Consider the following 15747-nt stretch of genomic DNA (forward strand, 5'->3'; position numbering starts at 1 on the left):
ATAAATGCATAAATACATAATGTATGTTTTCATTATTTATTTGAAGACAGAATTGATATTTATTTATTTACTGTCATGAAGCCTGCCAACTGATTTTGGGATCTGAGCCTTAATAAGAAAAAACACCCTCGAAGATGAGACTTAGGAATACATTCCATGTCTAAGTCAGGAACATCCTCTACGGGGTGAACATAAATGTGGAGGACTACTGGAGAGCTGATAACAACCTTACAAACTCAGCAAAAGGAAAACTAAAGCTAGAACTTCTTTGCAGGCCAAATGTTATTCCCATGTCATTACAATATTCTAATGTTGATACAGAGAGGACATTCTCCATTCTTCACAAAATACAAAGTGATTCAGGGAACCAGAGAACTATAGACAAATTAAGCGTGTCACTAACAGACAATGATCTTGTGAAGGAAACTAAAAAAGCTATTGGATGTTATAAAAAATCTTTGCATTGAACAAAAATATAAACAACTCTTCTTTATACATTAATTAAAAACACACTGACATATCTTAATTGTTATTGTAAAAATGCACTTTATGCTGATAAAAGATGTACTACTTTAGAAACCAATCTAAAGATCACAATTATTAAATCTGCTGGTCCCAGATCCTGGTTCTGTCACATACAAGTCTTCCAATCTGTCACAGTTCAGTTTGATTGGAGGTTATTGTTTTACCCTGCACTTAAAGAAACAATAACATAGCTGCCAACCACAGGATACAAAAATACCGACTGCTTATGGCAAAAATACTGATTGCAGGAACAAATACTGATTTTTAAAACTGCAATGCAATGTAATGTAACTATTACAACATATACAAGCACTAGTATAGTAAGACAATAGCTTAATTAATGCCAAAGACAGATGTGTTGCACTCTTGCAACTTCTGAATGGATACCTCTTCCATTCAGGTGGTGCAAGAGTGCAACACACTCACTCAGACACAGGTTGTTTATAGCAGCCTTTTCTAGACTGTTTTACTGATTCCGATGTACCAAATTTCATTGATGATATGAATTCTCTGCAATTTTTTTTACTGAACTATTTTTACTCTAGCACACTAGTAATCCCTTGCAATTTTACTGTCTGAAAAAAGTGTGTTAAATAAATTGCCAGCAACACTAGTAACTGAAAGAGAAATGTTTATTTTTCAGAGACATTTTGTAAAACAAACTTCCAATTGAATTATATCAAGGTTCTCTCGGATATTTATAAACAACACTAAGTTCAAGCAAAGTTTATTGATGACGAAGCAGCAAATTGGTGTTTATTAGCTTTCTCGTGCTATTTATATCATGGGTGCCTTCACGCAAAACAGTAAAATGGTGTTTATTAGCTTTCTCGTGCTATTTATATCATGGGTGCCTTCACGCAAAACAGCAAAATGGTGTTTATTAGCTTTCTCGTGCTATTTATGTCATGGGTGCCTTCACGCAAAACAGCGAAATCACAATTACACAATTTGCAAAATGCAAAGTTTTCTACTCTACTAGATGGTTTCCCAAATCCAAAACAAGATGCATAATTGTCCTTCCAGTTCTGTTTCTTTTCTTTGCTGGAGAATATGGTGGTTAAAAGTTGGCGTGGTATCCTCAATTTCGAATGAACCAATCATATTTTAGGCCTCTATAACCCATGCGATACATTTACACTCATAATGGAACAGAGCATCTGTTCAAAAAAGAAAATTGCAAGGAAATGTTTAATTTAAATTTTTAAATTAACAAATTGATTATTAACGATAAAAACATAAATTCAGGTCCAAAATATGATACCATGGAAAAACCGGGACAGCTGGCAGATATACAATAGCCACCAATCAGAAATGAATGTAACATTTTTAGCTGTGAGTCACTCCATAACAGTTGCCATTAAATTCAATCCGAGTGGAAAAGATCCAAAGTAACAGATGCTTTGCACAAAAATGGTTATTAAATGATCACTAAAGTATTTAAATCACATCATACAGGAGGAACAAGTCTGGAATGTCTCCTTTATGTTGACATATGTGACCAAAGGCTCAAAATGTACACAGGATAAACTAATTAGCAGCGTTTTGATGTAAAAGGGGATTTAAAATCATGTTAGTCACCTTGTGTTAATTTGCTGAAGGCAAGTGGGTGTTGTCAATAGTTATTTTTTTCTTAAATCTGACAGAAATTAGTTCATATGAACGTGGCAGCTGTCTCAGATGAATTCTCAACTTGTATAGGCTAAATAAAATGTTGTAATTGTTTCACCCTAGTAGCCTGAACAAAAGTTTCATCAGTACCAGAAGGTAGATCTCGATTCTAATCAGATTTGAGTATCTATGGAAGTTTATTTTTATTTCGGGCCAAAATAATCACCTGAATAGGCGTCCACTGTCTGTAAAATCGCCATAGTTATGTTTTGCTCCTCGTACATCTTCAAACACTCTGGCTCGATGAAGCTTCTGAAGTAACTGTATTGACTGGAATCTACAAATATTTCAAAGATGATGTTAATTTAGGTAAATTTTGATAGAGACCAGAATGACATTCCAGTCCATACTGTTTGTTTCAAATATTGTATGTGAAATATACAGCATAGTCATTGCAAATGGCTCTAAATAAACAGGAAAAATTAAGTATAATTATGTAAAGAAATGTTTACATGCATTCAAATTGTGTAAACTAATTTAATTTTTAAGCAGTCCAATTAGCTTATACTCCTACCACAAGCAAAGGCTGCACATTAATTTCATTCTATATACACCATGCCAGTAGTCCAGTTAGCATATAGCATGCATATATATATATATATATATATATATATATATATATATATATATATATATATATATGGATAGCATGTATGTTGTTTTAGTTAGATACAGTGTAGTTTATGATAACATGCTTCTCTGATATGATGTGTCCCTATTTAGCTTTCATATATTTAGTACAGTGGTTAATTATTTAAAATAACCAGTCCTGGATGCAGAACACATAAGATATAATCATATGCCAAATAGAAAGAAACAACTTATTTCCTCACCAAGGTTCTAATGAACATAGACCTTCCTAATTTTTGGCAGGCATGCTGTCTGAACCAGCTGGAAAAGTGCACATGACCTCTTCCTGCATTCTGCCATATGGAGACAGGTCTCCGTATCAACATAAATAATAATCATGCAAACCTATCAGGACTGAAAGTCAAATCAATTTTTTTATACAATATGTTAATATGGAATCTCACCACTGCCAAAAAAAAAAATCACTGGAGATGAAAATGTTTTGCCAAATTAAGCTGAAACCCAGAAGCTCTCTAACTTTGTGGACACTCTATCCAAATAAACCATCCAAGCCAATTGCATCTACCCCATATCTATCCTTAAAACACACACACTTCAATATTTGTGACTATGACGACTTATTTAATTGTTTAAACCAAACATATGCCAGTTCTTAATTTGACTATCAAGGGACTCTACATGTACATCACATCAACAGTCTGACTGCCATCAACCAGTCAACAGTTTTTTGGGGACTCTACATGTACATCACATCAACAGTCTGACTGCCATCAATCAGTCAAGTTTTTTGGGGACTCTACATGTACATCACATCAACAGTCTGACTGCCATCAACCAGTCAACAGTTTTTTGGCTATGGTTATATAAAGAAAAGAAATTGATAATTGTTTACATAATGATATGTGTGAGTGTGTGTGGTTTGGATTATTAACGTAGCTATAAATAAAATCAGTCACATCACTATGATGTCTGCAGTGTGGCAGTTTATAGTGATGCCTAGCACTGGGGCATCATGTCCCACCCACTCACATTATCCTGACACCAGGCTGACCAGTCCTAACACAACTCTTAATGCTAAGTGCCTAGCGAGGCAGCTGTAAGTAGCATTGTTTAAAATAAGTCTTTGGTATGACACGGACAGGGTTTGAACCCCTGACCTCCCGCATCTGAGGCAGACGCTCTAACCACTAGGCCACTGGAGTGGTCCTTGAGTGAGAGCTACTTGAGTTCACATGCTGTATATGTTTTCTATATCAATCTTGTCTCTTGCAAACTAGATAATTTAATGAGAAATAAAATGTTAAACACCCACCAAAATTGATTATGGAATGTGAATTATAACAAAAACAACAGTTCTGCAACCAAAGTAGGTGACTACTTCGGATGAGGTTTCTCACTTCTTTGCTTCACTACTTTGTTTTTCGGCATATCTGTTTCAGCTAACTATGACTGGAATATTTCTTTGAGAATAAATTGTCAAAATAAATCTCCCTTGCATTTTTATTGAAGTGAAATACTGGCTCAGAATCTACCGAAAAACCATCCATATTTAAAGTCATCTAACATGTTACAAGGATACAAGATCTCTGTACATTTCATCCTTAGATTCAGATACAACCAAAAAGTCAGGTGTCAAATCAGGACTTATACTAGTGTCTGATTTCAGGACTTATACTAATGACTGATTTCAGGACTTATACTAATGTCTGATTTCAGGATTTATACTAATGTCTGATTTCAGGATTTATACTAATGTCTGATTTCAGGACTTATACTAATGTCTGATTTCAGGACTTATACTAATGTCTGATTTCAGGACTTATACTAATGTCTGATTTAAGGACTTATACTAATGTCTGATTCTTCATCTTGAATCAGATCATTAAAGTCAATGTAATCTGCAATGTCATCACTTTAAAATCCTTCAAAACTTTAGCAGTAAGAATCATCGGAATACAGGAATATTGCCATTTTGTTTCACTTGCACAAAACGGACATCATTTTCAGTGGAAATTCCTGTTTTAAGGCTTTAAAACTAATAACAGAACACTTTCATCATTTTATGTAAGGACTATATTCATTAGCTAAATATTGTTAAAAAGACCAGATGTTTGCAGTTTCATCCAGTGCAAAATTTTAATATGAAACGTTTATGTCTCTGGGGTTTCCAAACCCTTGGCCAGAAAGCTGAGTTGACAGAAATAGAGAATATCATTAGCAACTTGCATATGCGTCTCTGGGGATACAAGGCTACTTTTAGTGTGACATATATGAATTAGCAAAAGGTAAAGTAATCTTCAAAACCTGGTGTTGGAGGGGGAGTGTATACATGATTGTTCCAGTCTATAGAACGAGGATATCATTATCATGGCCTTTTGAATCTGGGACTGGTGACATAAGGGTTGGGATTGTGGCATTCCAGTGTTGCCAGTATGTCCATCATAGGTCAATCCCATCAGGCACCTATTGAAAGAAAACTGAGTGATGAAGAGAGAATTCCATGTGTATTAGTTCCTTCTTGCAGACGTTGCCTTCCCCTTAGTACTAATAGAATTGCCACCCACTGATTTATATCCATAATGTGCAAGTCTGACATGTATTCATGGAATGACAGTCAGAGAAAACTACAACTCTAGAGTGGTTGTCAGACTGGTCTTGCCCACAGTTTAAATTTTTAAGACCAAATAGAGCAACCAATATATACATGTAGCACAGATCACATCCTGTTTTATAAACTTATGAGTGTCCATGCAGAATTACACACTATGATAAATATCTGTAAAAGGGTGCATGTGGCATGTATCTGAGCACTAGACCAGCAAGTTGTTCTCCACCTTTTTTTTTGTAGTAGAAAAAAAGGTGGAGAACAACTTGCTGGTCTATGTTATCAGTACTCAAGAAGGAGAGCTAAATAATCTAATCTAGTAACAATTTACCTATAAGGCCATTTTTTTGACTGCCTAAAAAGGCAAAATCATTGAAGCATTGCTTAGAGTAAATACATGCATGAAACAGACACTGAGTAAACAATATATAGAAAACCCATCCTATGTATCTGGCCACAGCATCACTTACAGTAAATACATGTATGAAACAGACACTGAGTAAACAATGTATAGAAAACTCGTCCTATTTATCTGACCACAGCATCACTTACAGTAAATATATGTATGAAACAGATACTGAGTAAACAATGTATAGAAAACTTATCCTATGTATCTGGCCACAGCATCGCTTACAGTAAATACATATATGAAACAGACACTGAGTAAACAATGTATAGAAAACTCATCCTATGTATCTGGCCACAGCATCGCTTACAGTAAATACATGTATGAAACAGACACTGAGTAACACCACTGATACTTATGAAGTAGATGCTACAATATCCATTGTAAGAGAACATTACCTGTAGGAAATGCCCAAATGGTCTTCTATACAGGTAAAAATCAGTAAAGTGTCATGTATATAACTATGAAGTAAATGCTAAGATGATAAAAAAGATTTACCCATATAGCAATATTAAATGAGTTTTCTACATCATGGACTAGATATGCACTTTCCAATATGGTTATAGCAATGTGAGGGGAGACCATAGCAATCCATGCAGATATGTGCCAAGGGTGCCTAAGTGTGTGAAGATGGCAAGTACCAGTAATAATAGTGAAAACTTAGAAATATAGTCGTCAGAGACACGAAGAGAGAAGTTTATATTTATTATAGATGGAGTTAGCTTCCCATAGAAAATGGAAATCCTCCAGCTAGTTTTAAGGTAGAAAACTTCCAAGCTGCTTGTATGAATTTTGCAATGTCTTTGTCTGCAGAGAGTATGCAACTCAGCATGAGCGTAAGTAGGAACTGACGATTTCACCAAATCTGGTACCAATCCCTATATCAAGAGGAGATCACTCTAATGCCACCTATGTAGGAAAACAAACTTTTAGCATTTGAGCTAAAATGTTTTAATTTGGGAAAGCATGATCCACAAGGAAGTAGTTCTTGTAAAATATGCCTGGGTTACATATTTCAAGAAGAAAAATCTATTATTGTGAGTTTACCATCTTAAATGCTAGAGTAAAATGATTGTTGTTGTAGTTGTAGTTGTTATTGTAGGGATTAATGCCATTTTTCAGCACACGATAGACTATACATGGCAGCCAGTATTAATGGTGGAGGAAGAACCCGGAAAATCCTCGCAATGAACCACCGACCCTCGAGAAGCTACTGGCAAGCTTTCTCACATACCCACATTGGCCAAATCCGAGACTCGAACCTACACAGACAGAGGCGAGATGGCAGTGATCCGTAACAGAGCGCTTTAGACCACTCGGGGCCCCAAGGTAAAATGACAACTTAACATTTGTAATCAGAGATTTTAACAGTACAATGCTTATGTGTATTCAGGGGTCTTTAATTAATTTTGTCTGTACTAGCTGCATTTTGACAATAGTAATATTATCAAGCAAACATCAGGCTATTTTCAATTTCCAGAGCCAAAAATCACGCTTTTCCCAATGTCCACTGGCAAAAATCAGACTTTTTTCAATGTCTTCTAGTAAAATTCAGGGTTTTCCACTGGCCTTAATCAGGGTATTTTCAGTGTCCACTGGCCAAGATCAGGCCATTTTCAATGTCCAATAGCCAAGTTTTTTCAATATCAACAAGCTAAAATCAGACTATCTTCAATGTCAACAACCCCCACCCAACTTGGTTCAATTTCCGCTAATCAAAATCAGGCTATGTTCAATGTCCACTAGAATGTGTCATATTCTCAATATACAATATCACTAGCAAGAAACAACTACATGTAATTCATTTTTTTCCTAGCAAGCAATTACTGGTGTATATGAACTGTAACTCAGCCCTGGTAATTACTGTTTGAAAAAAGCCCTGGTAATTACTGTTTGAAAAAGTCAAAGAAAACAAAATGATTAATATTAAAATTAGTTGTCCATTACATACATAAATGTAATATGCAATGTATCACTATTTATACACACAAACAAAATCTGGTAAATCTAATTGATTGCTTTTAATCAATTGAAATTAAAACTTTTTCTTCAGTTTGTTTCATTCTCCCATTATAATGATGTCATCAGGAGTTATATAGCATAAATTTTCTCATGAGATTGACTCATACAGATGTACCATTGCATGATGGGATGCATGACCATATTCACCTTATAACAGGAACAGTGATATAATGAAAGGCCTTACAGTGAGATATTTTTCCCCCCTTTATTTCATGAGACTATGTTATGCAGTCAAGTCGAAAAGTTGCCATAATGTATTAAATTAAACTTCAAAATGATGACATACGCTGGAAAATTTTTAAAAATAATTTTACTGTTTACATCCATGCAATCAGAGGTATTTGGAAAAGGGTCAATTGCTCGGTCCCACCTGCCATTTGCAAATATGTGAATACAAGTGGGATTTCCGAACTGTACGATCAAAAGGATCAACTAAATTTTCAAACTCTGGATTTAAAATCAATACATTGAATAATTTTCTATAGTGTCAAAGTCACAAATACAGTCAATTTACCTTGTAACAGCACTGCCAAAGTTGGGGTTCTCCCTTAGGTACTGATGAAGCCAATCAATGGCATCAGAAGCAACAAAGCAGTTATCATATGTCTTCATGTAACGCCTGTGTCTTGCTAATGGAATTTCTGCCCTAAAGGTGCGAATCAATTCATTCCACTGGAAAGAAAAGAAATAATAGCAAATGATGGTATACATTAAACTTGTATCAAAATATTTTCCATTGCATTACCTCTGAATTAGCAGCATATTTACAAGTTAGTGGGAACCACTCCTGTGGCCTAAGTGGTTAGAGCGTCCACCATGAATGCGAGAGGTTGTGTATTCAAACCCTTTCCGAGTCATATAAAAGACTTAAAATGCTACTAGCAGCTGCCTCGCTTGGCACTCAGCATTAAGATGTTAGTGTTAGGACTGGTCAGCCTGATGTCAGGATAATGTGTCTGGGTTGGACATGATGTCTTTGGTATGACTCCCCTGGGACATAATTCATGATGACTTCTGAATTTTCACTTTGTATTATAGAGAATTAAATTATTTATTGAATTGTACTTTTAATATTTTTTTTGTATATTTTTAAATTGTATTACTTTCTGGCTTTTCTTAATGATTATATGATATATACATTTGCATTTACACTTGACCTTGTCCACAATCAAGTCCACTGTGTACACAACCAGGGACATTTATTTTGTAAACAACATAATACACAGACAATATTTCTCTATGAATGCAGATTCAATATTCATATCATTATTAATGTAAACATATTTACCTGAATTTGAGTTAAAAGATACAGTGCAGGTTATGATCTCAGAATCTTGAGTGGAAAATTATATTAAGTGACAAGTAATAATTGCAACCTTGGCCAAGTAGAGGGTTATATACCAGTAATCTTGCTCATCTAAAAATTACTCACTCTTGCCTTAACATCTTGACGCAGAATCAGTCTTGTTGTTGTGTTCAGTTTTTCGTTTGGTTGGAAGTACTTATTCAAATTATTGTTCACTGGCAATACATAGTGCTCATCAATAACATTCTTTTAGTGGAACATTAAAATTTGGAATTATAGTAAATCCAAATAATAATATTTTTTAATTATATTATTGTGATACATTAAAAGACTTAGCAGATCAGCAAAATCCATGCAACTGGCACATTACCACATTTAAGACGACAGGCACATCATCATATTCAATAGTGGAACTTATTTGGAATACCACTGGGATTTTAGTTGTAACTTTTTACATTTGGACTTGTGATAAAACTTTTATGACTATGGATTTAATTACAAAACATGTTAATTTTCACTTAGTTTAAGACCAGAGTTATAATAATACACTCACACTACAAAGAATCGTCTAACCAATAATGTTAGTCTGATTGACATATTTCTATTTCCTCATTAACAGAAGCATTCCTTACAGAATCAATTGTCAATAAACATAAACCCAAACTATCAATATAATGTTTATTTGTATAGTGAAGGTACAACTTTTAATCTGAGCAGAGTATGAGGGACATGAGACAGCTCTTGAAAAATCATTTTGTGAAAAATGTATATGTAATTCAGACTCAAGGTTCATTTTTATTTTTAAAACAAAACTGTTAGTTATGTGCATGATACGAAGGCTTTAACGATTCTGTAGGAATTACCAAAACTAATGGCTGTAACAATCTGAGTATCAAAATGAATTGTTCAACCATGCTGGATATAACAAATTTCAACTAAAGATAATTAAAATAAATCCATATAGATCCTCAAGACTATAATAATAATAATAATAATAATAATAATAATAATAATAATAATAATAATAATAATGAGGACTTTGTATAGTGCCTAATCTTTGGAAGCTCTAAGCGCTTTACAACATTGGACAACACATATAAGATAAAAAACATAATGATATGATTACAAAAACAAATACCATGAAATTAGAAAACATTAAAAAACATGCTGAAAATATTTAAGACAGGAAACTTTATTAGGTTTTTAAGTTTGTTCTTGCAGTCGAAATAAGTGAGTTTTGAGAGCACTCTTGAATGTGATCACTGTGTCTCTGTGTCTAAGTTCAATGGGCAATTCATTCCACGCTGCTGGGCCCTGGTATGCAAAAGAACGCTGTCCATATGACTTTGTTTTCATACTTGGAATAATGTCAGAAGAGGAGTGTAAGTATCTTGCTGGTGTGTACACATAGGTGAGGTCGGATAGGTATGTTGGACTAGAGTCCGACAGTGAAACGTAGCACAGAGAACAAATTTTGTGTTTGATTCTGAATCGAATGGATAGCCAGTGTAGGGTACAGAGCAGCGGGAAGGTGTGCTCTGATTGTGGTACTCTAAGTACAATCCGAGCAGCTGTGTTTTTAACTTTTTGAAGTTTCTGGAGCAGATATTGAGATGAACCAGACAGAATTGAGTTTCAATACTCCAGTCTTGAATATATATATAAGTTTCTTTACCTTTTTCAGTGCAGGTTTTCACCTAAATTTTGTTGTGAAATAACGTAAGTTCTATTTAAATGTTCACTTTGTATTCAAGGGAAGAAATCATTTGCTGAATTTTACAAAATGTGTTGGTTTCTATTACTTAGTTTAAGATCATTGAGAGAGAGAGAGAGAGAGAGAGAGAGAGAGAGAGAGTAAAATCTGTCAATCATAAGAAAAGGTAAAACTGGTCGTTTCAGACTCACCCTTTCTAAATTGATTTTTTTAACAATAACCATACACTAAACATCATTATTAGTACATTATCAATCTTGTTTTATGTTTACTATACAATAAAATCATAATTATGGGTACAGATATCTATTGAGTTGCACAAATTTGACTTTCTCCAATTTCATACTTTTTAATTCAATTTTGTTTTACAAACATAGACTAAAAGTAAAAAAAATTATTTGTCTAAAACAAAATAATTAGGATCTGTAAATGGCTTAAATGAATGGCATTAAAGTTAATTGAATTACATATTTTTCATGAAAATTAAAAGCCTTTAAACAGAAAAGTTATGAGACCAGTCTTGTGAACACAAATATTGTGTAACCTAGGGATTAACCATGTTCTCTCCCAAATTTATGTTCCACACAAGATTACTATTCCCTGTCTCTCCCAAATTTATGTTCCACACAAGATTATTATTCCCTGATCTCTCCCAAATTTATGTTCCACACAAGATTACTATTCCGTTCTCTCCCAAATGTATGTTCCACACAAGATTACTATTCCCTGTTCTCTCCCAAATTTATGTTCCACACAAGATTACTATTCCCTGATCTCTCCCAAATTTATGTTCCACACAAGATTACTATTCCCTGTTCTCTCCCAAATGTATGTTCCACACAAGATTACTATTCCCTGTTCTCTCCCAAATTTATGTTCCACACACAAGATTACTATTCCCTGATCAGTCTAATTCATCTTGGGAATGCAAATATCCCCAATTTTATAACATACACTGATCTTCGTTTGCTTGCACCATAAAAATAATATCTGGAATAATCAGTAGCTCAATTCGCCAAGATCAAAGTAGTGATGGGAATCAGTCAGAATTTTATAATCGATAATCAGTTCCACTTATCCAATTGACAATCGATTATAATCAGTTACTAAAAGCAAATTTTAATTTCTGTTTGTTACATGGTTATATCTTTAAGAGTTCAAAATGTTAATAAATGTACAGGAGTAATCTCTTTTAAAGACATGCATACTTTAACCTGATAAAAATACGACATATTTTTTCTATTGTGTCATTTTTATTCTACAACTTTGTTAAATGATGCAACTTTTTATGGCTGATCAGTCTTATGTTACTGAAATCCTGCTGCAATCCCCCAAATTCCTTTCCTTCATATGTGATGTGTTTATCATCTAAAGTATAGAACTACATGCTTTTCTTGTTTGTCATTATTTACAAATACTACCAAGGATTTTACATTTAAACTGAAACAAATCATTAATTTAACAGCTTGATCATGTAATCATAACTATATGTTCCTAATTATGAAATTTTCCACCTATAGAATATTGTTTGATTTTATATTTGTAAGTTGTGAAGGGAATAAATAATTCTGATCGACTTTAATGGATTGGAAACCCTATTTAGCTTAACATTTATACAGGAGTTTATTAACCTTTGTATTTTGCATGCAACTAAAATGAAGTCTCCTTTTACACAATCAATTATGGAGTTTCATAATTATCTTATTGGTTTGCTCAACCAACTGATGATCAATTATAATCAATAATTAGAATGACACTAATCAAATGACAGTCAGTTTAAGTGAAAAGCATGTGATTGACCTATGAACTAAAACTTCACCTACCTCCAGACATGTTCTGAACATTGACTGACCCCCCACCCAATTGTAATGGGATGTAACTATTATCTTTTCTCAGAGATATTTTTTAAAATCAGAAATGACTTCAACACTTTACCTGCTACACCCGCACAAAAGGTGTCTCCCAATTGATGCTTAGATAACAATTATTTTCTCCACCATCCACTAAACAAATTGCCCTACTTTCAAAGTTGACATGTAGTCTTGGAGTTTGTGTCAAAATCCTGACAGTGTGACTGGAGTATAGTAAGTACAATCAAGACAAAAAATACTTAAACGTTGATTCACACGATATCCCATTATCTCTTGATCAACCTAAAACGTCTTTATTTGCATACATGGAGCAGTCACTGCTGATATGCTCCATTGATTTCTTATGGCAGATAACCATAAAATATATGGCATTTATAAGGAAGTTTGCCAGGGGAAATTAGAAATGTATAATTTAGCACACACACACACACACACACACACAAATAACTTTTAGTATGATGGCGTACATGTATGTTTTCATGTGTCATTGGAATTGTGAGAAATGAAGTGTAGATGAATTTAACCTATTAAGGAGGCACTGCATCATCGATAATAGGAATGGACCACATGTAATCTCCCCCATACTATGGTGACTTTAAAAACATTTTTTTTAAAATTTAACAAGATTGGCATAACTTAACTATGTATATATTCTGTAGAAATAAGTTTATATGTAACTGTTTTAAGGAAGGTTCAAAATTTGCGTACGAGTTCATGAAAAAAAATATGGGGGTACATGTATTCTTCAGATGACAACTTACAAATGTGACATAATATAGCCTTCATTATCTAATTACAAATGAAGCTATAAACATGTTTTGTACAAAAATCAAGCGTTTTTGACTATTTTCATGAAATTATGTGGGACTTTTCTGAACTGTGATAAAAACGCATGTGGAATTAAACTCGCCAGCTCATTTCACTTGGAAAAATCATGCCCGGGAGTATTTAGGAAACCGTTCTGATTTGATTTTATCATTCATGAATGCATATCCACTGAAAATATCTTGGTTTAGTTGCAAAAGTGTTACATCATTACTTCTGTTGTATTTCCCCATCATGCATTCGAACACTGATCAAGTATTACTTACTAGTTGAGTGGCCCTGTATGGTCCAAACGAAGCTGTGGGTTTTTCTGTTCTTTTATCATCCATCTTCACTTGATATCATCTTTAAAATTACAAATTATACATGAAAAGCCAAGTTTTGTTTCTTTAATAAAATAATAGCACTATATTCTGACGGGCACCTGTTAGTACAGTCATTCAAATTGTGCGCACATTTTGTATTGGTTCATTTATAAAACAAGCTTTTTCATTGGTTATTAGTTATTCGTCTGCTATTTCCGGAAAAATGGCAGTGATGGAAGGTCCACTCAGTAAGTGGACAAATGTTGTAAAAGGATGGCAGTACAGATGGTTTGTGTTGGACGAAAGTACCGGACTTCTGTCATACTATACGGTAATTAAAATATTTTAAAATTCCATAATGCCTTAATGCATGTCAGATAAATGTATGTTTTGAAACCTTACGTTTTTTTCATTGCAGGCACACTATTATCATAAACTTTGTCAGTAAAATGAAAAAGATTGCTATTGACAGAACCCACCCGTCTTCATTTAATGTCATGAAGGAGAGAGGGCGTTTTCCGTTGTTTCAATTTCTTTTTTAATGGTAGAACGTGAAGGAGTTTCCTATTTTATTTATTGGTAGAAGGGGAGGGGCATTGCAGGCTGATCGGACCTTGACTGGTTCATCAACTTACCGAAACAAGCGAAAATTCCGGAATAAAACGAAAATACCGGAACAAAAATAGATATACTCGCAGTTTTATTCTTTCCTCATATATTTGTTAATTTTAGTTATTCCTAAGGTAGTTTTATCCAAAACTAATGATCTTATGATAATAAACTTTCATAGTTACGAACTTCATATAGTCCATGCACGCTCTCGTTCTACAGTATACTTATCCCCACAGTATACTTATCCCCATGTATCTGTGTCTGAACATCATCAAAGTATCTGTCTGAAGTTTACGTCAAAGAAAGAATTAAAAACTCTCTCTCTGACATTGTTATACCTGTATTGTGGACTCCGGTTATGCTCACAAAGAACAACAGGCACTTCAGTCCAAACCACTTTCTGGGGCCCCGAGTGGCCGAGTGGTCTAAAGCGCTCTCCGTCATGGATCAGTGCCATCTCACCTCTCCGGCTCTGTGAATGTGGATATGTGAGAAAGCTTGCCGGTAGCTTCTCGTGGGTCGGTGGTTCTTTCTGGGGTTTTCCCGGGTTCTTCCTCCACCATTAATACTGGCCGCCATGTATAGCCTATCTTGTGCTGAAAAATGGTGTTAAACCCAATAACAACAACAACAACAGCAACAACCAAACCACTTTGTAAGCTTATATCAAAAATGTTAAGTTTATCACCATGTCATCTGACACAGATAATGATTCCACTTTCGGGGAGCAACCAATAAATGACAGTCAACTCTTTGTCAGTAGAGACCCACAGAGCTACAGTGGAACACATAAAAGGTTATATATCTTGCATACAGGATGTACAAAGTTATTTATAATAAATCATTCACATCTGGGGCCCCGAGTGGCCGTGTGGTCTAAAGCACTCTCCATTACGGATCACTGCCATCTCACCTCTGTCTACGCCGGTTCGAGTCTCAGATTCAGCCAATGTGGGTATGTGAGAAAGCTTGCCAGTAGCTTCTCGTGGGTCAGTGGTTCTTTCCGGGGTTTTCCCGGGTTCTTCCTCCACCATTAATACTGGCCGCCATGTATTGCCGATCTTGTGCTCAAAAATGGCCTTAAACCCCACAACAACAACAACAATCATCCACATCTCAAGATGCTTGCCTTAACCCTTTACCTCATGCAAGCGTCTTTGGACGCCTCTACTCCATTCACATGGAAGTGCCTTTTGACGCCTGCTGTAAACATCAGCCATTTTGAGCTGGTTTTCGTAGCACCGCCTTTGGGGAACACCTACCTATTAGATACTACATTCATTTCTGCGAATGA

General features: G+C 34.7%; 2 protein-coding genes across 5 annotated transcripts in view; one reads left to right on the forward strand and one right to left on the reverse strand.

Annotated features, from left to right (window-relative positions):
- LOC149806505 (DEP domain-containing protein 1B-like) overlaps positions 1–13964 on the reverse strand; it is a 58672-nt gene extending 44708 nt beyond the window's left edge. For both annotated transcript variants that reach the window (XM_089954006.1, XM_089953999.1), the window contains exons 1-3: positions 13803–13964; positions 8335–8492; positions 2363–2473 (exon numbers count right to left, since the gene is read on the reverse strand). In XM_089954006.1, coding sequence (XP_089810132.1) covers positions 2363–2473; positions 8335–8492; positions 13803–13865 — 332 coding nt within the window. In that variant the 5' untranslated portion in view covers positions 13866–13964. The remainder of the gene's footprint in view (positions 1–2362; positions 2474–8334; positions 8493–13802) is intronic.
- A 91-nt stretch (positions 13965–14055) lies between these two features.
- Positions 14056–15747, forward strand: part of LOC149806506 (oxysterol-binding protein-related protein 9-like) — a 99579-nt gene continuing 97887 nt past the window's right edge. For all 3 annotated transcript variants that reach the window (XM_089954016.1, XM_089954027.1, XM_089954022.1), the window contains exon 1: positions 14056–14172. In XM_089954016.1, the coding sequence (XP_089810142.1) occupies positions 14065–14172 (108 nt within the window). In that variant the 5' untranslated portion in view covers positions 14056–14064. The remainder of the gene's footprint in view (positions 14173–15747) is intronic.

This window comes from Sinohyriopsis cumingii, chromosome 1 (genome assembly GCF_028554795.1).
Source record: "Sinohyriopsis cumingii isolate HCF-2022 chromosome 1, ASM2855479v2, whole genome shotgun sequence".
Classification (NCBI taxonomy): domain Eukaryota; kingdom Metazoa; phylum Mollusca; class Bivalvia; order Unionida; family Unionidae; genus Sinohyriopsis; species Sinohyriopsis cumingii.